This window comes from Microplitis demolitor, chromosome 5 (genome assembly GCF_026212275.2).
Source record: "Microplitis demolitor isolate Queensland-Clemson2020A chromosome 5, iyMicDemo2.1a, whole genome shotgun sequence".
NCBI classification, from domain to species: domain Eukaryota; kingdom Metazoa; phylum Arthropoda; class Insecta; order Hymenoptera; family Braconidae; genus Microplitis; species Microplitis demolitor.
Window position 1 is genome coordinate 19,681,047 of NC_068549.1, and position 24,695 is coordinate 19,705,741.

Here is a 24,695-nt window from a genome sequence, read left to right on the forward strand (position 1 = left end):
TTGCCGTCACTTGTGTCAAGTCTTTTAAGCAGATATTTTTTCAGTGACAAATTTCTGATCATTTTGTCAACATTTTGGTGCCTTATCGATAAGTCTGAAAACTGACATCTAATAGATGTCAACAAATCTAAATGTGCTACTTGAATCAGTACACTTGAAAAAGTTATAATTTTCAAGGATAATTATCATGGAAATTCAATAACATTTATTACATTTATGTGATTATTTATTTGTTGACAATTTAAAAAATTAAGTATGATCTTTAATAAAAATATAATGTGACTATTTAAAAGCATGTTCTTTGTGATTACGGCTCGACAGTCAGGAAGAGTGATACAATTGGAACAAGGGGCAACTGTAACACTCAACAAATAAGACAACGAGAAAAAAACCATTATTATTTTTTTTTGTAACTTATTCAAAATATTAATTTATGAGATGGTAAAAAATGTAAGCTTTTATATTTTTGTTTTTTAGTAGATTTATTTACACAAAAATTTTGAATAAAATCATTTTTGTAAATTCTCTTTTTTTTTTTTTAAGGGGATCCAATTCCAATGACTCCACAGCTCGCACGTTGTCCAGAAGATCCGCCTGTGCACGATTCGTGAGTTCCTCCTCTGCCGTAATCATCTTCACCCACATGAACAACGAAAGAACGTCCAATGATACTATATGGTCCAGTTAGAGAAATCACATCATCAACAATATATATTTCAGTAACACCATTATCGTCAGTTTCAACATTTCCAAGATCACCAACATGTCTTATATAATCTGTTGGTGCTCCATGTGTTTGCTAAAAATAAAATTTAATAGTAGTATCTCTTATATACATATATTCACTAATAATAATAAAAAATTACGTTTGTAGGATTGTAGTGTTCACCAGCGCTATCACAACCATTGGTAATATTTCCAAACTCATGAACATGGAACCCGTGTTTTCCCGGTTTCAGTCCAGTGATTATTCCAGTCACAACTACGGGCCCATTACCCCTTTGAAAAAGTGTAACAGTCCCACTGACATTGTTAGTAGCGTTGTTTGGGGTTAGCTTCGAAACTGCAGCAATATCTTTACCAGCTACGACAGTGGCAAAGGCCACTAATATAACGATTGATTTCATTTTCTTGGTTTCTCACTAATAACAAAAAATAAATAACAATAAAACTGATTTGTCCGTTTGATTTTCAATGCGAGTTATCAGTAAATAATTATGGTCCGGGGTTACAATGCACCCATAGTAAAATTTAATGAGAATTTTTCACAGTGTAGATAACTAAATATAAGTTTCGAACCATACGTTTTTAAATTATTTCATACAAGAATACCAACAAGCTTTAATTTGACAACTATTATAAATTTTATGAAATTCACTGATTGAAAGTCTATAACTTATACTTTTTTCACTTAAACTCTTTCCTAATTTAAATCTCTTTTTTCAACTGATGACGACGGGTGTTTACGATTTTACTGGGTATCGACTAATATGTCAGTTGGTACGCAAGCTGTATTTATATACTGAATCTTATCTTTGTGATTGAAATAACTTAAAAATACGGAAGACTGCAAAATGGCTATTGAAATGAAAATTATTTTACTTTTCTTTACAGGACATCTAAACTTTTAGGGGAATCCCGAGAGAAAATATTGCATTTATATTCTTCAGAAGTACCCGAGGTAAAATGAGATATCCCTTGTGAAACAAAAAAAAAAAAAAGGTTTTTATTTGTTTAGTTACAGTCGAAGTTCATCGACTTGGATTCCATTAACTCGGAACTTCCCCTCAATCTTGACTCCCAATACAAGACGCTGTCTCCCACCCAATGGTATGTGTCCGTATATTTATATATACATCATACATGTGATGTAAGAGCGCATGCGTATAGTTTACTTTTTAAGGGAGAAAGGGCATCCGTTAACTCGAAAATTCCAAAGAATTTCCGCTCCTAAACAAAATTTTTCTTATTCTCGAGAATTTAAATCTTAATATAGACACAAATTTTTGTTAATTTTTTATTAAATATTTTATGTATTAATTATCTGTTGAATAAATTTATCTTCTAGTGTATGTTGCAATTTTTATTAGAAATAAATCGTGCTTTACATTAACGCAGCCGCGACGTTCGTGGCTTTTATTACAAATCGCACACCTATAATTACCCAACTCATGACTAACAGACTGTAAAAAATAAGTAATGTTTGTCACAAAACTGCGGCTAAAAAACATTGTGAAATGTATTTACTTTAAGTAAATAATATACCATTGTCTGTTTTTGATTTCTTAATACATTGAAACATGTTCAAATACAAATGGTTATTCTGAGAAATAAATATTAAATTTAATAATATAGGTTACGAATTTTAAAGGATGTAAATTCAATATTTTTATTAGTTTTACTATCTTTAGAATTTTAATATTTAAATACACATGAATATTTGAAAAATTTTTCTCACTAACGACTGAACTGGTTCACCAAATCGAAATTTAGAGCCGTTTTCTAGACTTTACTGGCTTACTTAGTTTCGATTAAAGACGAAATAGTCAAATCAAGTCGAAATTGACTTGGTTTAGACTTATTTGACTTAAATTATAAGGTGAAAAAGTTGAACTGAGGTGAAACGGGAAAAACGAATTTTACACTAAAAGATACTACACTGTGAAAAATTTCCAACAAATTTTACTATGGGTACATTGTAACACCGGACCATAAGAAAACTGGCACAAAATTTACAAGTGTCCCATAATAAACGGTATGCGCAGACGACACGATTGGGACCTATGCGCATACGTTTACTATGGGACGCTTGTAAATTTTGTTCCAGTTTTCTTATGGTCCGGGGTTACAATGCACCCATAGTAAAATTTGTTGGAAATTTTTCACAGTATACTTGCTTTTGACTTGGTTGAGCAAGTCTAAAGTAAGGTGAATGCCCGTATTAAAAAAATGATTTAATCCATGCTAAGTGTATATCTATATATTAGTCGATTCGAATTGTTTTAAATCATTTCAAATCATTTTTCTTAATCAGGGTGACTGTGTGTTCGGAGTGAAGACGAATAAGTTCAAACTAAAATGAAAAAAGCTCTAAATCATCAGCAAATCGATAACCAACAGAAAACAGGCTGAAGCGGGCCTGAATTAAGTTTTATTTTTGACCCGGGGTTTGTTAACTTTTATACTGAAATCGATATTTAATTTATCTTTTGGTATAAATTTTCGAAAACAGCCTGAATTCGCAGACTTTTGCGCATAGGTGTAGATGTTGAAGAATATTGGTGTTTACATAATTTTACTGCATACTTTCTTTGATATTGAAAATTTTACGCGATATATATATATATATATATATATATATATATATATTAAGTCCATTTATATATATATTACAAGTCCATATATATATATTAAGTCCATTTATATATATATTAAGTCCATTTTAAATGACGAATGTTTTTTTGTATGGTGTTGCATATAAGTAAGATTAGCCAGATTGGACAATTTGTTTTTATAATTTTGAATATGGACCCGTTGAATCTCACAGAATTCAATGATTTTTCTAGATGAGAGGTAGATGTTAATTACGGTCATAAAAACATTAATAATTTATATTAAACACGTTTTTTGTTTCTGTCCGCAAAAAGATCGCCCCCGGGTGGGCTCGAACCACCAACCTTTCGGTTAACAGCCGAACGCGCTAGCCATTGCGCCACGGAGGCCGTTGTAATGAAGATGAAAAAAATAATTTATAATCAGTAATATCTTATTTTTAATGTTATCTTTTTTTTAATGATAAAAAAATTCGCCCCCGGGTGGGCTCGAACCACCAACCTTTCGGTTAACAGCCGAACGCGCTAGCCATTGCGCCACGGAGGCCGATGATAAAAAGACTAAAAAAAGAACATATTTGAACATTCTTATACTTCTACTGACATTATCACTTTTAATTACAGTAATTTCAATTAAAAAATTTATCAAGATACTTCTGAAATGGAATATATTCATTTTATTCATTAGAAATTGTGCTTAGTGACACGAAAACGCAATAAATAAATGCATATTTGAATACTTATTATTCCTGATGACTTGAGTGATTCATAAAAATCAATCAGGTGTTCATAATCCCAAAAATAAATGAATTTTTTATCAATATTCATTAAAGAACAAATATGTATTTACTCATGTTATTGATTCTGAGATAAGGTTTAAATCTGTACGCTCAGAATAAAAATATTGATAAGTTTAGTTACCGCTAATGACTATACTTTTCAAAAAGTCATTAAGTTTAGTATAGTGCAAGCAATATCAATAAATCAAAATTTTTCCCGCTTCTTTTTTAAAACTGAAAATGAATATGAATAAAGACTTTTATAAGTCATCTTTAATCATGCAAATGATTAAATAAGTGCAATCTATTAATGATATTTAGTAATCTTATCGGTTAGAAAATATAATTGATAATTATTTGAAAAAAATGATTATGTTCTTTAATTGATACTGTTTACAGGCGTTAATTATTAATCGTATTTTATGACCAAGGTAATCGACAATAAAAGTGGATTGTTGAAAGCAGTTTGGAAACTCACAATTATTGATTATAAAGCAACAGTTTGCTACAGAAATAGTAAACACGCGCAAACTGAATGTTTATGAGGGATAATACTTTATAGGCCGACGATGACATCAAAAACCTTGCAGCACAAATTTTAAAAAAATTTTAGAGTCATGTGGGGCAAGTGTGCGCTGTAGGTAATTGTGCGCAAGTCCATTTATTTTGGAATGAAAAGCATGGGTTTGTGCACACTTACCCAATGCGCATGCAGATGCACTAATGGAGCTCGAAAACAGCGGGAAGTTTGGGAGCTGACCTGCAGGGTCAACCATTTTTCAAATTTTTAACTTCCCGCTAAGAAAATCGACGATTTTCAAAAATTTCGGGAAGTTATTGTTTTCACCCCGATTTTCGAAAATTGAGTTTTCATCAGATGTCGACGTTTTGAGGTCCTAGGAAGCTATTCTGACTATTTTCAGAATGATGTCCGAGTGTGTGTGTGTGTGCGTATGTATGTAAACTCTTTGTAACTTTTGAACTAATGAATCGATTTGGATGGTTGAGGTGGCAATCGAAAGAGCTCGTTGGCCTTCAACTTTCCTGAAAATTTCAGATTATTTGATCGAATAGACTCGAAAATATTGGCGAATTACGGAAAAAAAAAATTTTTTTTTTAGTTTTTTATTGATTTCTCAAAAACGACTTATACGATCGACTTCAAAATCTAATCAGCTCTAGTACTCAATAAAACGCGTCGATTGCCACCTCAAACATCAAAATCGGATAATTCGTTCGCGAGTTATCGCGGGAGAAAGAAATGGTGAAAAACGGTTTTTTTTAAATATTTTCGAAACGGCTGACGCGATCGATTTTAACTTTCAATCAGCTCTAGAATTCAATAAAACGCGCCTATTGCTGCGTCAACTATCGAAATCGATTGATTAGTTCAAAAGATATCGGCGTTGAAAAGTTAAAAAAATAACATTTTATGTTATTTTTTCCGGATAAATCAGAATATAACGTAACAAAATGTGCCTGATATCATACCAACTCATCTTTTTTATGGTTTCTTTTGATCATATAATGTCATCGAACTTGGTTTTTATATAGTTTAAATCATATTATCAACAAAAAAAATCGATAAAACCTAGTTTTTAATATTTTTATCGGATATTTCATAATTTATTGTTTCTTACATGAGTCAAAACTCATTTAAATCCTGATTTTGATCCCTGACATCGACTTCTGCCTCAATATACTTATTTCACTGTGCATAATCAGGAACTAAATTTTAAAAACCGCTTCATTGATGATTTTCGATTCTTAAATTTTCAAACTTCAGCATAACAGGTAACTTGTTAGAACTTGAAAAGATCGTAAAAAAACAATTGCATGTGATAGCATTTTCGAGCTCGAAAATATATCTACACTAATGTTTTCGAGCTCTTTGAGGTCGAAAACAGCGGGAAGTTTTGGGGCTGGCCCGCAGGGTCAACCGACGCCCAGATTTTTTTCTTTTTAAAACAACACATTTTTATAAAAAATAAATTATTTATTAGCTTCAATTTTAAATCATTAACTCTAAATTATTACAATAAGCATTTTTTTATTATAAATTATTGAATTATAATCCAATTAATAAATAATTTGTTGAAGGAAGTTGAACTGCATTTGGGCCTCTGGACATTTTACCTTAGTTACCTCCAACGCACAATCGCATTGTTGTTAAGCCGATGTTTTTACATAGTTGAGAACAACAATCGGAGTATGTGAGACACTAAAATAATAGACATAACTATAATATTGTTCTTTCTCTCTCTCTCTCATGCAATAAGATAGTGTTACAATTTTTGGACAATTGAAAAATTAATATACAATAAGTTTTAAAAGACCCAACGACATAATTATTTTTTAACATGTGTTCAAAAATACTTTTATCACACTAATGTTAGAATAGAAATTTTTTTTTTGTTTTTTTTTCATCAATTAAAATAAAGTATGAAATGTCCAAAAATGGAGCAGTGGCCACAAATGGTACTTCTACCATATGTGTATTCATATACGTACACTGTGTCCATTAGGCATACAAATAGTTATTTTGTCTTTCTTCATAATGATACCAGTTGAAGTACAGAGATAATAAGTATTGTTATCAAAATTAAATGGAAAACAATTATTAGAGCAGCAATCGTGATGTTTATAACACTGAAATGAAAAAAAAACTTATTTTAAAAAAATATTCTTTGTTGGAGTAAATTTTTACTAAGATTAAACAAATAATTTTCTTGGGAAAATACAAATACGCAGATACTTGAATACAGTATTTTTTTTCAGTGTATACTATATCATCAAATTCTCTCCGTGTACTTGATTTTGAATATATAAATGCGTGAATGGATAATTTTGTAAATAATTTATATTTACTATACAAAAATTCTTCTATTATTGCTGTTAGGTATTTTTATTTTAATCAAAGAGTGTATACTATATTATTTTGTTATATGCATTTAAATAAGCGTAGAATAAAATACTTACACGATTTCCATTTTCCAAACAACGCTTTTCTATAATTATTTCAGCTTGTGCGTTAAAAGATACGCTAATTATACAGCTAAGAAAAATATAAATTACCAACATGATCAATAATTATTCAGTTATTCAGTTTTCCGTGATCTATTTTTTTTTCTTTACTATATGTGTTAAAAAATATAATTACTGTAAACGTGTCTCTATAACAAAATTTATCTATTTCAAGCAATACTTGAAACGAGTATCTAAATGACATTAGTTTACATCGAGAATATATATAGTTAAAACTAAATGTGTCGAATCGATAAAAATTAATGCGTTCTATAATAATAATTATTAGTTGGTAAAAGGAGGACAAAACAGGACCGGATGAGAAAAACAGACCACTTCAAAAATTGGATTAAAAATTTTTGTCAAGTCATTTACGTACAATTATATTGTTGGCCACGAAAAGTACATACGCTGTCTTCATCGTTACATTTAAATTTTATAAAAGTTTATTTATTTTCAATAATTGCACGTTTCAACGCGAAGCGGTTGAGTAATGCTTTACTCTCGCTCTCACTAGGTCGAGCAATTTTCTCAGCTTAAATTGCTTTTATCCGATCATTTTTGGACTTGAAGTATTAAATGAGTTGATAAATATCAACAATAACAGTTTTCTATGACAGTATTAGAAACTTTAAAAAACACTATTTTTTATAAATAGTAAAAAAAACCGTTTTGAAAAAATATTTCGGTGGACGTCGGGTTGTCTGTATGTGCGGATGATGTATATGGTCACGATAACGCCCTGGTGGAAATTTTTCGGACTCTTAGAACTCTAGAATTGAGTTTTTAAGACAGAAGTCCGAAAAATTTCCACCAGGGCGCCCAAAAGAGTTCACTTTTTAAATCAATTTTTTTTTTAATTCGTTTTAGTATCATTCTGAGTAATAGCGTATTTAAAATTACTGTCTCATTCAATGTAATTTAATTAAGAAATGAATAAATTCATTAACAGTGAACTGTCTTTTTTGTGTATATATGAATAAATAGTTCAATTTTTGGCCACACATGGACGCTTCCGATCATCTCAGGTTTATCTTATTTTATTTTTTTTTTTTGTGATGAATGAGCGTTGAGACGTGCACTTTTGGATTTTCCAAACTTTTTTTTTTTTTTTTTTTTTCGGCTTTTTTATTTACTAATCGTATTGCAATTGCAAGAGAATAAAAGAAAAAAATTAGCAATTCCTAGTAAACTTTTTTTTTACATTCGCAAAAGAATCGCCCCCGGGTGGGCTCGAACCACCAACCTTTCGGTTAACAGCCGAACGCGCTAGCCATTGCGCCACGGAGGCCGATGTTTCGGAAGAATACATTTAAACATTATGAAACTCACATTAACATTATTACTTTAAGGTAGATTTCATAGATTTCGATGGTTTACATTTGTTCTGATAATTAATTTTCCAAAGAATTTTGTCATAATATAATTTAATTAGTCATGAAGTTTTCAAAAATATTATTGGTTCTTATACTTATTTATATATGTATACATGTAATGTAACCCGCCTTATTCAGCAGAACCTCTGTGAGTCAAATTTCAAAAAAGACGCCAAAAATTCGAATTACAATTTTCGGTTTGGAGGATTTCGACTTAAGCGGATTTTTTAAGAAAGTATTCAACTTGTAGAGGTTAAGATTCATTCTGACTAATTTTGAGTATAACACTCATTTTTAAACAGTTTTATTCAACAGCAAAACACTGTTTAGTGAAAATGGTATGCACAAATAAGAAAACCAGTTCGAGTTCCCAACACATGTATGTAGATGGACAATTTTTGAAAATAGTCCACTTCAACCTGCACTGATAGAAGTATTTATATGATATTAATAAATACATTTATTCAAAAGAGTTTTTCAGCTGTATTTAGCTGAAATAAGCATTTATTTGCCTCAAATATAGATTTATTAATAGTTAATAAATCTCATATTTAAGTGAACATCACTGTGATTTTTGACTACAGCGCCATTTTCTCTTTACAATACCTTTCAGTATATTGTCTAGTTTAACAAATTCAAAATATAATCAACTAAATATTGTTTTATAAATAAAAAAAATCCTAAATATTTTTAAAATTAATTACTTTGCGTATTATTTTCTTTAAAAAAATAAACTTAAACTAAACTATAAATTATTTGTCATAACCTTACTTAATTAGCTTCATATGTAATTTCCTATTTAAATTAGCCATTTATTAACTATTAATAAATCTTATTTGGTTAAAATAAATTCTTCTATTAGTGTATATGTAGTAAAAAATATAATTACTCGACGTATCTCTATACTAAAATTTATCTATTCGAAGCAATGCCCTGGTTAAAAATACTGATTGAAAAGAATTGAGAAACGGTCACTCCATTCAAACTGTGTATCTATATATACAAACCAAAGAATTTTATTTATTGAAAAGAATCCGAATTTTTTTAAATTCTTTTCAATAATTATTTTTAAAAAAGGTGATGCTTGAAATGGACAATTAAAAAATATTATTTCCGGTCTCGATACACATTTTGACGAAATTTAATGTGTGGGAATAAGAAGTAATAAAGAAACGGTCAAAGAAGTGGTTTTAGTTTTTTAAATACTTCTCTTAGTATTTTTTTATACAAAATTTATGATTATTTTAATGATTTCCTCTTTCTATTTTTGTAAGCTGTTTTATTATACATCAACAATTCATTCATAGAAGTATTTATTTAAACCAAAATAAATAGTTCTTAATATTCAAAAAATTACTTATTTGAATAAAAGGAAATGACACATGAAGCTAAGGCTACTGTCAAATCAACACACGAAATACACGGAGTTTTTAATCAGGGTACAATTTAAAATTAATTTACTACTCGAATTACAATCCAAATTAACTTCAAAAGTTAAGGACGGCCATTTGATGAAAAATTTAAAAAAACTTTTGCTAACAGAGCAGTTGGTTATCGTCAGCTTGTCACCAACTCGACTATCATGGTGGTAACAAATTGTAGTCAACATTTACAAAACCTGAAAGTTGTCATCAACTTGATCGCAACCAATTGACATCAACTTTCTGACCAGAAGTCTTGTTGTCAGGGTAAATAAAAATTAAAAAAAAAGTCTCCTTTATCATCAAGTGGTCAGTAAATGAAAGCGCGCGAAATTTAAAAATCTTAAAACACTAACAAAAAAATAAAACCCGCTAGATGGCAATGTATGATAAAAACCTCAGTACTCTTATTCATGGATCATTCAGTCTTCTCTCTAACGTCATTTATCCAATCATAATTGATCGTAGCTCATACCTTATACTAGTGCATACACACCAGTGATTTACATCTGTACAATTCAACTATTTCTCTCTCTCTCTCTCTCGGCTTCCGTGGAGCCAAAAAAAAAACAATTAAACAAATACAATAATTAATAGCCTTTATAAACAAATAATGTGAAGCTTGACCATTTGTATACCACGCAAGTAGAAACTTAAGATCATTACAGATTAAATTCACAGTCCGGTAAACTGTAGGAAAAGACTGAGCCAATAAAAAATCCAGTTGTATATCTTGATGCTTTACTTTAAACCAAGTTGACGATAAACCAAGTGTGTGTGTGTTTTTTTTTTATCATATATTTTTTCTTTTTGCCAATAACATATTCATAAAGACATCCGGTCGTTGTCTCAATAATTAACTTCTTTCTTAAAAAGTTTTTAGTTTTTTTTTTTTTTTATAAATTTAAAAATAAATGCAATAATAGTTTTAAATAATTATTTAATTAACAATCACTGTGTAGGCTGTGCTAATTCTAGTTGATAAAATAAATATTTAAAAAAGAGACCGTCATTTATATGAATAATAAATTATTATTTTTAATTTGAAATAATAATTGTGATAAAAAAATTTTAATTTAAATTTTTAAATATTACGAATTCAAATGTGCAAGTTATTGTTTTTGTTTGTTTAGATGCTAGTGCGCTGTGTTAGATAAAATTATATGATAAAAAAAAATAATATATATACATATATATATATATAATAATAATAATAAAAAGTATAATCCTGTGTTTAAAAAGTAACACAAGGATTACAGACGGACTGACTTGTTCTGGTGTCACCGCCCATATGTCATGTGTCCTAGTGAATGAGTAATAATGTACTGTCAAGACAAGGGATCAGCAACGTCTAAGGGTAAAGAGGGTGGTAAGTTTTTGTTAATTAAAATATATATGTATTTTAAAATAATTATTTATCAGAAGAAAAAAAAGTAACGATACTGAAGTTAGGAGACGTTTAATAATTTTTGGATTTTTAAAAAATGATAAATTATAAAAAAAAAATATTTTGAAAAATTGCACATATAGTTTATTTAATTTTCTACATGTGCATTTTTTTAGTTTTTTTTTGGTAATTGACGTTAAAAAAAAAAAATTCGAAAATTGTCAATTGTCTGCTAACCAGGATCATCAAAAAATTTTTAAAAATTCATTGAGAAATGGCAATAATAAATAATGACATTTATTTTTTTTTAATGATGCAGTTGTCAGCTTGTGTCGTCATAAAAAATTATCATACACATGTTTTATTAATTTATGTAGGGTAATAATTAATTTATTTATTTGTTTTTGTTACAGGTACAGTGACAATGAGAGATAAAAAAAATGGTGCACTCAGCAGGGTACAGAAATTAAAAAAACGCCTTAGCCATAGTTTTGGTAGATTGTGTATGTATTTATTTTTTTACTAGACTTAATAGCCAAAGATAATGATAGGGTATTTTAATATAAATACACAGTTTTTGATGAGTGTGAATGTAGCATACATGAGACAATTTATAAACTTGCAATAAATAAATAAATTAATTAATAATACGGAAATTTAAAAAAATGTACGTATGGATCTTGTATTTTTCTAAGTATGCATTTTTTTAATTTTTACTGTACTTACATTCTTTTATTCTAAAATTTAAAAAATTTCCCATTGGCAACTACATTCACACTCATAGTTTTTGATGACCTAGAAATTGAGTCAGTATTTTTTTAATTTTTTTTTCAAAATTAATAACAAAAACAAAAAAAAATAAAAGTATGCACATGTAAAAAATTAAATCAACTATAAATGCAATTTTTAAAAATATATTTTTTTTAATAATTTATCATTTTTTAAAAAATATAAAAGTTATTAGCTGGTGGCTAATTTATGATCCTGAAGTTCGGAGATAATTAACAATTTTCGGATTTTTTTTTCAACAAATCGGTGACAAAAAAAAAAAACTAAAAATATGCACATGTAAAAAATTAAATAAACTATAAGTGCAATTTCTTTGAATAATTTTTTTGAATAAATTCCAAAAATTATTAGACGTCGACTACAGAATCATAGTTTTTGGATCAGTAACAACACTGAGCTTAAACTCTTATACAGATATAAGTATTGAAAAAACAACAGCCATATTAACATAAAAATGAAAATTATAACAAAACTTCATAAAGAAAAAATTCAGACATTAATTATCAGACATTATTATTTATCAGACATTAATTTTTTAGTTTTTCAAAATAAATTACTCGTAAGAAAAATAAAATTTTGCGAATATTCACGAATAGATTTTGAAAATTTTTGATCTGCAATTTTTAAAAAATTTTTTCTGTAATTCGTTTTATTTAAGGGGGATAGCTACTGTGAGGATCGAAAAAATAGGTGATTTTCGAGAATTTTTTTGACTGGGATAAAAGAATTTGGGGATCGGGTTTTTTTTTTTTTATAAATTATACATTGAACATAATTCTCCCAAATTTTTATTAAAAAATATCATGCTATTATATAGTTATAAACATTTTTGTGGAGTACCACAAAAATTTCCTTCACCACGTTATCATCTCTAACTCAATAACGGATTATCTGAAACAAAAAAACCAAGTCGCGTTGTAATCTGTATGCATGTGGTTATCATTGCACATAGGGGATTTTGAAAATTTGGATTTGAAAAAAAATGGCGACATATTAAAAATTTTTACGTTTTTTTGAATTCAAACAGCCTTAAAAAATCTTAACAATCAAAATTATCAAAATCCCTATGTGCGACTTTAGCCACTGAATAGACGAATACGATTAAAATAAAGTTGCGAATCGGTTCATATTTATGCAAATTACAGATGCCACTAGTTCAAAAAAAAGTATTTTTGAGAAAAACGCGTTTCAAGTTTTTGGTCAATGCAACGGTCAGTTGACGCGCTGTCACAAAAATGACTATAACTCGAAAAATATTCCGAATTTTCATATAATACTCTAGATACATATTTTTGAATATATAAACTTTGATTTAATAAAAAAAAATTTTTTTTTTTAAATTTCACAGTGTCTATCCCTTTAAAAAAAAATTAATTTTTTTATTGTCTTATTATGAGCCGTAAAATAATGATACTTTTAAACAGAAATCATATGACCAAATTAATAGAAAATTTCATCTTATTCATAATGAGTAAACTAAGCATTAGTGAATTATTAATCTATTTATTTATAAATTAATTTTTCAAAATTTTTGTATTAAAATAAAATATTATTTTTAAATATTACTATTATTATTGTCATTGTTGTTGTTTATTATTTTTGTTACGGAGACGAATAAATCAATGAAATAAACAATAATTTAACAGCAATATCAAAAGAAGAGGCTGACGATGTAGCCAATAGAGGGCCGCTTCCGTACAATGGATTTTCGGAAGAATTTTTGGATCGTTTGGAGCGAAATGGTAACGTTTCTGGTGACAAAGACCGTCGTTACGGTAAGTTTATTTACTTTTTTTTATTATTTATCTTACGTCATAGGTGACTTATTAGTGATATATAACTTTGTTAGTTTTACATCGTCATCAATGAAACTTTTGTATCACTTTATTTGTAAAATTGAATCATTTCCTTGACTTGTCTGTCATAAAAATAAAGTTTATCATTAACGTTCCGCTTATGAGACTCAGAAATACTACAAGTATTTGTATGTAACTGAAAATTTACAAATTATTTTTGGTAGACGTTCCTTAATTAATGATCCAAAAAAATTATGAAGAAATTCTTTGATGACATTTTCAAAATTTTGAAATATTACGTTTTTTTCTATACTCTGTCTTGGAAATTTTATCATAAATTTTTATAGCTCCGTGAAAATTCTTCCTGTGTAAAAAGAATTCGGTCTAAAAATTTTTTTGACAGTGAATTTCCAAAATTTAGACAATTTTTAACTTTTTTGACACTTTAAAATAATTAAGCGTGAAAAATTTTCAACTCGTGTGGACTTTTCTTGCGAGTTTCTATTTTTTTTTTTTTTAAATTTTTTAAGCGAGAATAATTTGAATTGACAATAAATTCATAATTAGTTCTAATCACTAATTTTTGGGACTATTTTGAACAATTCAAAAAAACTAATCTTCCCAAAAAATTCTAATAAAATTCTTAACTTTTTTAGTTTAAAATCTTCCCAATTTTTGAAGTTTACTCTCAACATTTTTGGAACGAACTTTTTTTTACATGGGTAATGTCTTCCCCATTTCAAAAAATATATTTTAAAAACTTTTTCTTTTTTATTCAAAATTCGCTCATAAAAAGTCTCAGTTAAACTTTTTTTTTGCTATCAAAATTACAAAAATCCAAAAAAAGTTCTACTCGAAGTTCTAATTTAAAAATTTAGTATTTCTGATCAGAACCAGGAACTTGATACTTTAAATATTAAAATTATATTGCAAGCATCAAGTTCAAGACTTAGGTCATCCGAAATTTAGACAAAATATTAAAAATTTCCACGAGTAGTTAATAATAATCATCATAATATTAAACTTTGTAATTGTCTTTAGCAAAATCAATTACTTCATCGTCTATATCACATGTCTCAGAATGGTCAGGGGTTGGTGATCATGACAGAGTTCACCGGCAGCTATCAGTGTCCAGTGATTCTAAGCTTCTAGATGAGGATATACGAGAAGAAGCACGAGTTATTTTAAGACCACGTCGACCACCTCGACCAAAGTCGGAAGTTTTTCTCGGTCCCGATCCAGGGCCTCGTCGAACCAAAAGATTTTCAGCATTTGGAGTACGCATTCTATTAACCACTAATTAATTTTGTTAATTAACTATTTAAATAAATTGTATATTTAAATTTCATTTACCATTTAGGGTGACTCACCTTTTGGTAAATCTGAGGGATACATAAAACTAGAACAGTTGGGTGAGGGTTCTTACGCGACTGTATTCAAGGGCTACAGTCATCTCGCAGAGCAAGTTGTCGCGTTAAAAGAAATAAGACTACAGGAGGAAGAAGGCGCTCCATTTACTGCCATTCGGGAGGCGAGTTTATTAAAAGAGCTTAAGCACAGTAATATAGTTACGCTACATGATATCATTCATACCCGAGAAACACTCACTTTTGTATTCGAGTACGTTCACACTGATCTCTCCCAGTATATGGCCAAGTACGGCAGCGGTGGCTTGGATCCACGAAACGTCAGACTCTTTCTCTTCCAGCTTTTGCGTGGACTAGCTTATTGTCATCGCAGGTAAATACCATCTTTTAAATTTATTAACAATACGATTTATTTTAAAAAGCAATCACGAGTTGCATGTCGAATGATAAATTATATATTCAAGATTTATGACAGTATATTTTATTTGTTTTAATTTATTGCCATTTTATTTGCACAAAAAATTTTTTAAATAAAGATTTTTTTTTTTAGTGGGACAGTTTTTTAATTATGTATAGTACACTGACATAAATAAAAAATGTATGCTTGAAAGTGTAGTCGACCTAATTACTGCAAAATGATGATATAGGGGAGGAAGACAAAACGGGGTGGGGGTGCCCCCAAAAGTTTATGAATTTTTTAAACATTTAAAAATCACTTTTGTTGATATAACTGAGCATTATTTTGAATTTTTTTTCACCGTTTTCGAAAAATTTTTTTTTTGTAAAAAATTATCCTAAAGTTAGAAAACAGGAATTTTAATCAAAACTTTTTGTATTTTTTTTTTTAAATTAATTACAAAAAAATGTACATGTAGAAAATTTTAAAAACTACAAGTGCAATTTTTTTTAATATTTTTTTTTTTTATAATTTATTGTTTTAAATAAATTCCAAAAATTATTGGACGTTGGCTAATTAGGATCATTATAAAAAAAAATTATGAAATCAATTGGAATTTTTTTATTATCGATTTACAATAAAAAAAAAGAAACCCCAGTGTTAAATTACTTCAGATATATTTCGATAATTAAATTTAAAATATTATGACACTGAAATTAGCCGGCATCTACTAATTATATAAAAAAAATATTTTTAAAAATTGTACCCATAGTTTTTTTAATTTTCTACATGTACATTTTTTTTTGCAATTGATTTGTTGAAAAAAAAAAAAATCCGAAAATTTTTAATTGTCTGCTAACTTCAGAATCATTAAAATGAAAACAATTTTTTGATCTATTACTTTAAGCGATAATTTATTGCTTTTTTAAAAAGATTTTTGAAATTAAAAATAAAAAATTTTAAGTCAGTAGTTAAGTTTTGAAAAAAATTCAGTCCGTCGAAAAATTTTAACTTTTGTTTTATAATACCGAGAAATTTCTTTTTTAATTTTTTAGGGTCCCCATTTTTCCCGCAAAAAACTAAATTTTTTTTCAACAGCGGTTTAAAATTTTTTCTATTGCCTTTAAATCCTCCCCTACATATAATTTATTAAAATTTTTTAAATTTCAGAAAAGTGTTACATCGTGATGTAAAGCCTCAGAATCTTTTAATTAGTGAATTAGGAGAATTAAAACTCGCGGATTTTGGATTAGCGAGAGCAAAGTCTGTTCCATCTCATACATATTCGCACGAAGTCGTGACATTGTGGTACAGGCCACCGGATGTACTTTTAGGCTCAACAGAATATTCAACTTCACTGGATATGTGGGGCGTGGGATGTATATTTGTTGAGATGCTCACAGGTGTACCGACATTTCCGGGTGTGCGATGTACCTATGATCAACTTGATAAAATATTCAAAATATTGGGAACGCCGACAGAAGAAACATGGCCAGGAGTTACGCGACTACCCGGCTATAAACCTCATCGACTAGCATTTTATCCAATTCGTAAACTCGGTCTATCTTTTCCGAAACTTTACGATGTCGCTCAAGGGGATATTATGGCATCCTCACTATTACAACTTAATCCAGACGAACGAGTAGATGCTGAAGAAGCACTTAGACATCCGTACTTCTCTTCTTTACCTAGGAAATTATACGAATTGCCGGATGGTAAGTAGCTTATGTACAACTTTATGGTTTTATTTATCACTATATATCTATAGATTATTCAAGCAATTTCTGACGCTTAAACTGTTTACTGTTGACTTAAGGTATTACGTAATTTAAACACTTTTGTAGGATATCTTTTACTATTAAATTATTCCTCTGCAAATTTACTCTCTTTTATTCACTTTAATTCGGAATCCGTACAACTGAATGTCAATAAAATAATTTACTGATAGCATTATATAAAAAAAAAACTGTATAATACAACTTTTGCAATTTAAAATTAAGGCGGCAAATTTAAAAACAGAAGACAAATTTTTGAAACGTCATTGATATTAAGGAATTTGTTGATTTTTATTCAAAATAAATTTTTCGCGCACTTTTGACTGCGACTGTTGGTAGAAAAAAAGCCGGGTTTTTATTTTAACTTAATTGGTTTATTTTCTAAAAATAAACATTGAGAATTGTTTTAATTCTTCACTGACTATCCCTAATTAAAAACTCTGATTGGAACTTGGAGCGACTCATAAGAGTTCCGATTGGTCCAATTAAACGCGATTGAAATCTCACTGACTTGTAATTGGAATTGATCGTTTTCTATCGGAATTTATAATCAGAGATGTCTTTATCAAATTTTTTTATGATACTCAAATTAACTGACGTCTAATAATTTTTGAATTTTTTTTTTAGACGATAAATTTACAAAAAAAATATTTTAAAAAATTGCACCTTTAGTTTTTTTCATTTTCTACATGTGCATTTTTTATTTTTTTTATTTTTTTCAAATTTATGGTTTAAAAAAGTAATCAAAAATTATTAATTGTTTACTAAGTTCAGGATCATATTTTTATGATACTGAAATTAATTGACGTCTTATAATTTTTGAATTTTTTAAAAACGACAAATTTTGAAAAATTGCACTTGTAGTTTTTTTAATTCTCTACATGTGCATTTTTAATTTTTTTTTTTTTAAATTGAATTAAAATATTTAAAAAAAAAAAAATCAAAAATTATTAATTGTCCTAACTCCAGGATCATATTTTTCTTTTACTAATTTCATAATTTGTTCATTACAATTTTTTTTATTCCCATTAAAAAACTATGAGAAACTAAAAATAATAAAATTAATTAATAAAATTAAAATATTTACAGAGGTATCGATATTCTCCGTAGAGGGAATTTATCTTCATACAGAAACCGGAGATACGTACATGGACTCACGTCATACGGCACTCAAAACTTGAGGTCGAGGATAGATTACTAAAACAATATAATTACTAAATCTAATAAGAGAAAAAAAGTGCTAAAATAATAAACCAACCGAATTGAAATTAAAAAAAAAAAAAAAAAAAAAACAAAAATTATTAATTTAATTATCTTGACAATTAACTGTTTACTTTTAATTCTATCTGATATAATTAAATAGCAATCGAGATTATCTTCACTATTTCTTCTCTTTCAATTATTATTATTATAATTATTATTTTCTATTAATACATTATCAATTAGTTGATTAATAAAATGTAATCTAAATGAGCAAGAGGAAATATTACGTTAAGATTAATATGAGAAAAAATAAAAAATTAGTCGGAGTGAAATGTATGATACATTTGAAAGTTATATATATATATATAAATATATATAATATACACGTTGTAGAAAGCAAGAGCACGCACAACCCATCCTCGCACTTCGTCCAAGTACTAGCTATTAGACTGAATAAATCAAAAAATTTAAAAAAAATAAATAAATAAAATGTTTTGAATAAACGAAAAAAAAATATCCATTACAATCCTGTGTTAAAAAAAGTTCATTGCAAAAAAATTCCAAAAATTAAAATCTATGGAACTTCTAAACTTGAGACAGAGTAGAACTTCAAGTAAAAATTTCTTTGAAATTTTGTAATTTGATAGTCAAAAAAAAAGTTATCTAGGATTTTATATCAGCGAATTTTGAATAAAAAAAAAAAGTTTTTGAAACATATTTCTAAAAATGGGGATGGCATCACCCGTGTAAAAAAAATTCGTTCAAAAAATTTTTGTAGTGGATTCAAAAATTAAAAAGATTCTGAACTTTAAGTTGAACATTTTTGGAACTGAAAAATTTTCAACTGCTGTAGGCTTTTTCTAAGGGATTTTTTTTTTGAGCAAAAATAATTTGGATTGACAATTTTTTGGGTTTGAAGAAGATTGAAAATAAAAGGAATTAATTAGGAATTTTGAACATGACGACTCTTACCAGAATTATTCAGATATGAAGCAAAAAAAAAAAATAAAAATTAGTTGAAAATACATGAACATTTTTTGGCTTTTATTTGAATTTCTTGGGACGGTCAGTTTTCTTTTTTTTTTAAACTTGGGTACAGCTTCATTTGAACCGAAAAAAATCTACCATTTAAAAAGTTTTCTAATTAAAAACTCTATAATTTTCAAACTACTACTATTTTAAATCTCTACACTAAAAAAATTATCGAATTTTAATACTGTAGTATTTTGTTTAGTAGAGTTATATTTTGGTAGTGATTTAAACATCATTGAGTTTTTAATTGGGAGACTTTTGTTATGGTAGAATTTTAAATGATAGATTTTTTTTTTTTTGGTACAAATGCAGTTGGGCCTTGCTCGAAAATAATCCAAAAAATGAGTGATAGAAAATAATTATGAACTTTTTATAAAATTATTAACTCAGAAAATTATTAATTCAAATTAATTTTGCTTAAAAAATTTCAAAAAAAAAACTCCACAAGAAAAGTCTACTAAATAAAAATTTTCCCCGCTATCATTTTAAATTTCCAAAAAGGTTCAACTTAAAGTTCAGAATGTTCTCAATTTTTGAAGTTTAAAAAACAAATTTTTTTTTACACTTAAAAACGTTCTTTTTGACTCAAAATTCTTTTATATAAAATTCTAGAGAAATTTTTTTTTACCATAAAAATTACAAAAGCCTCTAAAAATTTAAATCCATGGAATTTATTTTCAACGCCAAACTTTTTTGGAATTTTTTTATAACGATTTTTTTTTACACAGGAAATATCATGCCACCGTTTAGGGTTCTCACCAAGTTATTAATCAATAACGCCGGTTTGATATAGCAATTAATGACGTAGATTAACAATATCGGTAATTAAAATTTTTTAAAATAAATAAAATAAAGTCACGTAAGATTTGTAGCGCTCGGAACTCTGGTTAAATTAACATAAAATAATAATTGTGTTCACAATTTATTACTTCTTTACTAAAAATTTTATGTTCGGTCATTTTTAAATATTTAACACACAAACATACAACTACGTAAATATAAATTACAATAATAATAATAATTAAAACAAAAACAATAACAATCAAATGGTTAAAAACTAGACCATTATTTATTATGTAATAAATAGAATAATAAAATAGATAAAATGTATTCTTTATAAGTAAGAGATAAAAATAATAATAATAAATGTATCGACGGTTTAATCGTTGAGATATACATATATATGTATAAATTAATCAGCGAGTGTTATTTGAATTAATAATTTTATAAATTAATAGTAGTTTAATTTTTATAAAATTATAAGTGATTAATTAAATAGGCCAATGGTGCTCGATAAATATTATTATTATTACGTAATTAATTAATTAATTAATTAAATAAATAAATAAATGGATTTAAATAAAGACAATTAACAAATAAATATCATATTGATTAATATTATCGGTAAACTAGTAATAGTTGCCTAGGTGATATTATAAATAAATAAATTAATTAATTTAAAAATGATAATAATAATAATTGAATAATATATTTATTAGTTTTAAACGTGGGTAGATAAATTTATCAATGAACCGACGCTACAAATCTGGAAATTTAAAATATTTCAGCTAGACGTAATTAGATTTATTATTTTTATCATTATTAGTAATTAATTATTAAATCAATATCGTAATTAGTAGATTTTTATATATATATATTGGGGTGACTCGAAAAAACTGACTACTTTTTTTTGAGTCTCATTTGAAAATTTTTTGGTTTAAAAAATTTTCGAAATACTCCAAAAATCAGGTCAATAAAAATTTGGGGATCACTCGAAAAATTTGGAAATTTTTAAAATGATTGAAATTCGGATATTTTTTTTTGTGAAGGAAATATTTTGTGTAAAATCAATAGCATGCGGAAGTTTTACTCAAAATATTGATTTTTAAACGTCGTTAAAAAATTTTGAATATTTACTCGCAATAGATAACTAATACTTTGAATTAATTTTGGGATTTTTTTTATTACACTGTAAAAATCGGAAGTGAATTAGGATTTTATTCAAATTCAAATTTACTCCATCACTCGGAGTTCCGGAGTTTAAAAAAAATTATTCCGTATACGGAGTAAATAGGGAGTTTGCTTTTTCATCAGAGTGATTTTGATTTTATTTACTCCTACTCGAAGTTTTAATATTAAAATAAACTCCGCTTGGAGTAAATTTTTCTCCGAGGTATTAAATAAATAAACAGTTATCTGCTCCACATTTACTCCGTGTTCACTCTCTAAATTTTTTACAGTGCAATTATCATTTTACTAAAATATAACTTTTGCTTAACCGAAAAAATACTAGACCATCTTAAACAATAAAATTTTAGTATTCAAAAAATTTTAAATTTGAATTAAAAAATAAAAAGTATGGAAGTAATTAATTTTTTTTATGTCTCGGGTTATATTTTTATTAATTATGGTATAAATTAATGGTGAAAAAATTGAAATGCTTTAATATTAATATTCAAGGGTCGCTCGAAAATGTCCGAAAGACCACTCGGACATTCAAAGATCTTGAGCGACGTTCAATTATTTAAATTTTTGGCATATTCATTATTTTACAGATAGAAAATAATTCTGCCACGATATAGAAAAAATTCCGAATTTAAATCATTTTTTGAATTTTCAAAATTTGTGAGTGACCTCTTAAAATTTTTTATCGACCTGATTTATGAAAGTTTTGAAAAAATATTTAACAAATTCCCATATGAGCCTCGAAAAAAAAATTCAGTTTTTTTGGGTTACTCTAATATATATGTATATATATAAATATAAACTTTTATATTATTTTTCTGCACCTATTAAATATATCGCGGAAATGATTTTTTTTGCTCACATCCACTATGCAATTGAAAACTGACTATTAAATAAAATAGTTTTTGATTTTTTTATTCTTTATAAAAAAAAATATATATATATACTTATTACGATAGCGTGTAAATAGAACACCATTTATTATTATTATTTTTTATTTTTATTATTGATGGTAATATTAAATAGTTTAGCATCGACTAATCAATATGCATTTTTATCAAATGGAGAAGAATTCATTTTTCAAAAAAAAAAAAATCATGTAATGTATGATCTCTCCTTATCTTTTTATTTACATTTTATTAGATGTAATTTAAATTTTTAATGAACAAACAAATATTTAAAAAAAAAATAAAAATGACTTCATTTTTTATTTCTTCCTTTTTTTTATTATGTAAGTTAACATATTGTTCATTAAATATATATATATATATATATATATATATGCATATATCTTATTGTCAATTAGACTGTATCGATTAATACAATGAATTTATTTCTTGGTTGAGTGTTTTTTATTTATGAACTTTTTTTATTTTTAAATTTTTATAAAGGCGCGAAATGTTCAAACGGAATTTTAATACTCGATTTAAAATTCAAATATTTTATTTTTACTCGATTTCACTAAACTAATCGAGAGTAATAATTTTATACATTCGTGTATGATTTAAATTTATTTCGAAAAATTTTAATTGATCATTTTTTTTTTTTTTATTTTTCATAAAGTATTTGAAAGCTTATCAATAATTTTGAAATTTAAAAAAAAAATTAAAATTTACGAATAGTTCAAAAATTTATGAAGATTTTAAAAACACAAATAAATAAAAGAATCATGGAATTCAAATAATTTTAAATTATGATAGTGATAGTAGCAGATATCAGACAATTTTTCAATTTTCATAAGTAAATTAGTTGTAAGTAAAATAAAATTTTAAAAATATACAAAAAATTTTTTAAAAGTTTTTGATAGACAATTTTTGAAGTTTTTTTCCAAGTACTGCATATTTTAATTCTTTTTCTTTTGTAATTGATTTGTTAAACAAAAAAAATCTGAATATTGTTTCATGTCTACTAACTTGTGATACTGAAGTCAGTAGACATCTGATAATTTGTGTGATTGTGAAGGTGCATTTCGGAATGCATCCTCATTAATTATTCTCATTACTTACGCGGTAAATTTAAATTTTTGAAAAATAAATTAATAGAAATTGGAGAAAACTTAAAATCGTACGTCAAAATAAAATGGCGGTAGAATATGATAGAAAAATATTCAAAAAATTTAAAAAAAAACACTTGAGTGTTCAAACAAACCTTGGTGGGGAAATAATATGCAGAAGGGTATCCTAATACACTTGGAGATTTGAATTAAATTGCTCCATGTGTATTGCAGCTAAAAAACGTCACTTAACTGCTATTTTCCACCAGACGATGCCAGATGATTTTGCTCAGGAACTTGGAAGTTATCAGCATCAGCAATTTGCAACACTTTACATTAGCACTGAACACTCAACACTTAACAACACCACAGACACTTTGCACAATTTGAATTTTACAAACACTGGACATTTTAATTAAACAATTACTATGAGCAATAAATTTAATAGATAATTCCGCGAATTAACTGCAATACTGTGTTTCAATTTAAACGTAAAGAAGGATCTGGACTACTACTGGCGTCGTCGATGATACTGACTGCTGCTATTGGACCACCAGTTGATACAAAACAATCGATTTTGCAATAATTCGACTCCCCCACTTAGCAGAAATTCGAACGTTGAATACAGCAACGCGCAGTAGTGCCAGTGGCGCGAAATTTCAAAATTGAAATTTAATAATTTTATTAAAATTTATTTGTGTCAATAATTATATTAATTAGACTGAAAAGTATACTCGAAATTTTTTATTTTCATCAATATTTTATTAATTATTCTTATTACTTGCGCGGTAAATTTAAATATTCAAAAAATAACTTATTAGAAATTGAAGAAAAATTAAAAATTGTTAGTCAAAATAAAATGGCGGCAAAATATTATAGATAAATATTTAAAAAATTAAAAAAAAACACGCGAGGGCTGCTACCACGTACACGCTCATTAATTTTTTTATTTTTTTGAAAACAATAAATATTTAAAAAGTTAAAAAAATAAAAATTTGAAAATCCATATTTAGATCATCGAAAAAACGCGCGCACTTTTTTAAATTTCACTAATTCGAT

At 27.1% G+C, this 24,695-nt stretch overlaps 2 protein-coding genes, 1 long non-coding RNA gene and 3 other non-coding genes across 7 annotated transcripts; 1 reads left to right on the forward strand and 5 right to left on the reverse strand.

Moving 5' to 3' along the window:
- Positions 1–538: 538 nt before the first annotated feature.
- LOC103579557 (uncharacterized) lies at positions 539–2,735 on the reverse strand. The gene is made up of 3 exons (XM_008560988.2): positions 2,711–2,735; positions 867–1,142; positions 539–799 (listed from the first exon to the last, which is right to left on the reverse strand). Exons 2-3 carry the CDS (start codon positions 1,125–1,127, stop codon positions 539–541), a joined length of 522 nt encoding a protein of 173 aa, XP_008559210.1. The 5' UTR covers positions 1,128–1,142; positions 2,711–2,735.
- Positions 2,736–3,649: 914 nt separating this feature from the next.
- On the reverse strand, positions 3,650–3,722 carry Trnan-guu (transfer RNA asparagine (anticodon GUU)). The gene has a single exon. It is a non-coding gene; the product is annotated as a tRNA-Asn (tRNA).
- An 84-nt stretch (positions 3,723–3,806) lies between these two features.
- Trnan-guu (transfer RNA asparagine (anticodon GUU)) lies at positions 3,807–3,879 on the reverse strand. Its single transcript has one exon. It is a non-coding gene; the product is annotated as a tRNA-Asn (tRNA).
- Positions 3,880–6,127: 2,248 nt separating this feature from the next.
- On the reverse strand, positions 6,128–7,320 carry LOC103579501 (uncharacterized). The gene is made up of 3 exons (XR_008403763.1): positions 7,091–7,320; positions 6,623–6,760; positions 6,128–6,332 (listed from the first exon to the last, which is right to left on the reverse strand). It is a non-coding gene; the product is annotated as an uncharacterized LOC103579501 (long non-coding RNA).
- Positions 7,321–8,353: 1,033 nt separating this feature from the next.
- On the reverse strand, positions 8,354–8,426 carry Trnan-guu (transfer RNA asparagine (anticodon GUU)). The gene has a single exon. It is a non-coding gene; the product is annotated as a tRNA-Asn (tRNA).
- Positions 8,427–10,369: 1,943 nt separating this feature from the next.
- Positions 10,370–22,696, forward strand: LOC103579500 (cyclin-dependent kinase 14). 2 transcript variants are annotated; one of them, XM_008560918.2, is made up of 8 exons: positions 10,370–10,705; positions 11,066–11,301; positions 11,733–11,822; positions 13,755–13,883; positions 14,985–15,181; positions 15,265–15,644; positions 16,839–17,383; positions 18,533–22,696. In XM_008560918.2, the coding sequence occupies exons 2-8, from the start codon at positions 11,253–11,255 to the stop codon at positions 18,622–18,624; spliced, it is 1,482 nt and encodes a 493-aa protein (XP_008559140.1). In that variant the 5' UTR covers positions 10,370–10,705; positions 11,066–11,252; the 3' UTR covers positions 18,625–22,696. The 2 variants fall into 2 exon arrangements, with proteins under 2 accessions (XP_008559140.1, XP_008559139.1); XM_008560917.2 differs by having other exon boundaries at positions 14,946–15,181; positions 18,533–22,695.
- Positions 22,697–24,695: the final 1,999 nt, after the last annotated feature.

What these genes read in the sequence shown, in the direction of transcription:
- LOC103579557 (XM_008560988.2), bottom strand. Translation starts at nt 1,127, where the DNA reads ATGAAATCAATCGTTATATTAGTGGCCTTTGCCACTGTCGTAGCTGGT. An exon ending in AACACTACAATCCTACAAAC is followed by an intron (nt 800 to 866) that starts GTAATTTTTTAT and finishes TTTTATTTTTAG; the next exon opens with CAAACACATGGAGCACCAAC.
- LOC103579500 (XM_008560917.2), top strand. Translation starts at nt 11,253, where the DNA reads ATGTACTGTCAAGACAAGGGATCAGCAACGTCTAAGGGTAAAGAGGGT. An exon ending in GTCTAAGGGTAAAGAGGGTG is followed by an intron (nt 11,302 to 11,732) that starts GTAAGTTTTTGT and finishes TTTTTGTTACAG; the next exon opens with GTACAGTGACAATGAGAGAT. An exon ending in TGACAAAGACCGTCGTTACG is followed by an intron (nt 13,884 to 14,945) that starts GTAAGTTTATTT and finishes AATTGTCTTTAG; the next exon opens with CAAAATCAATTACTTCATCG.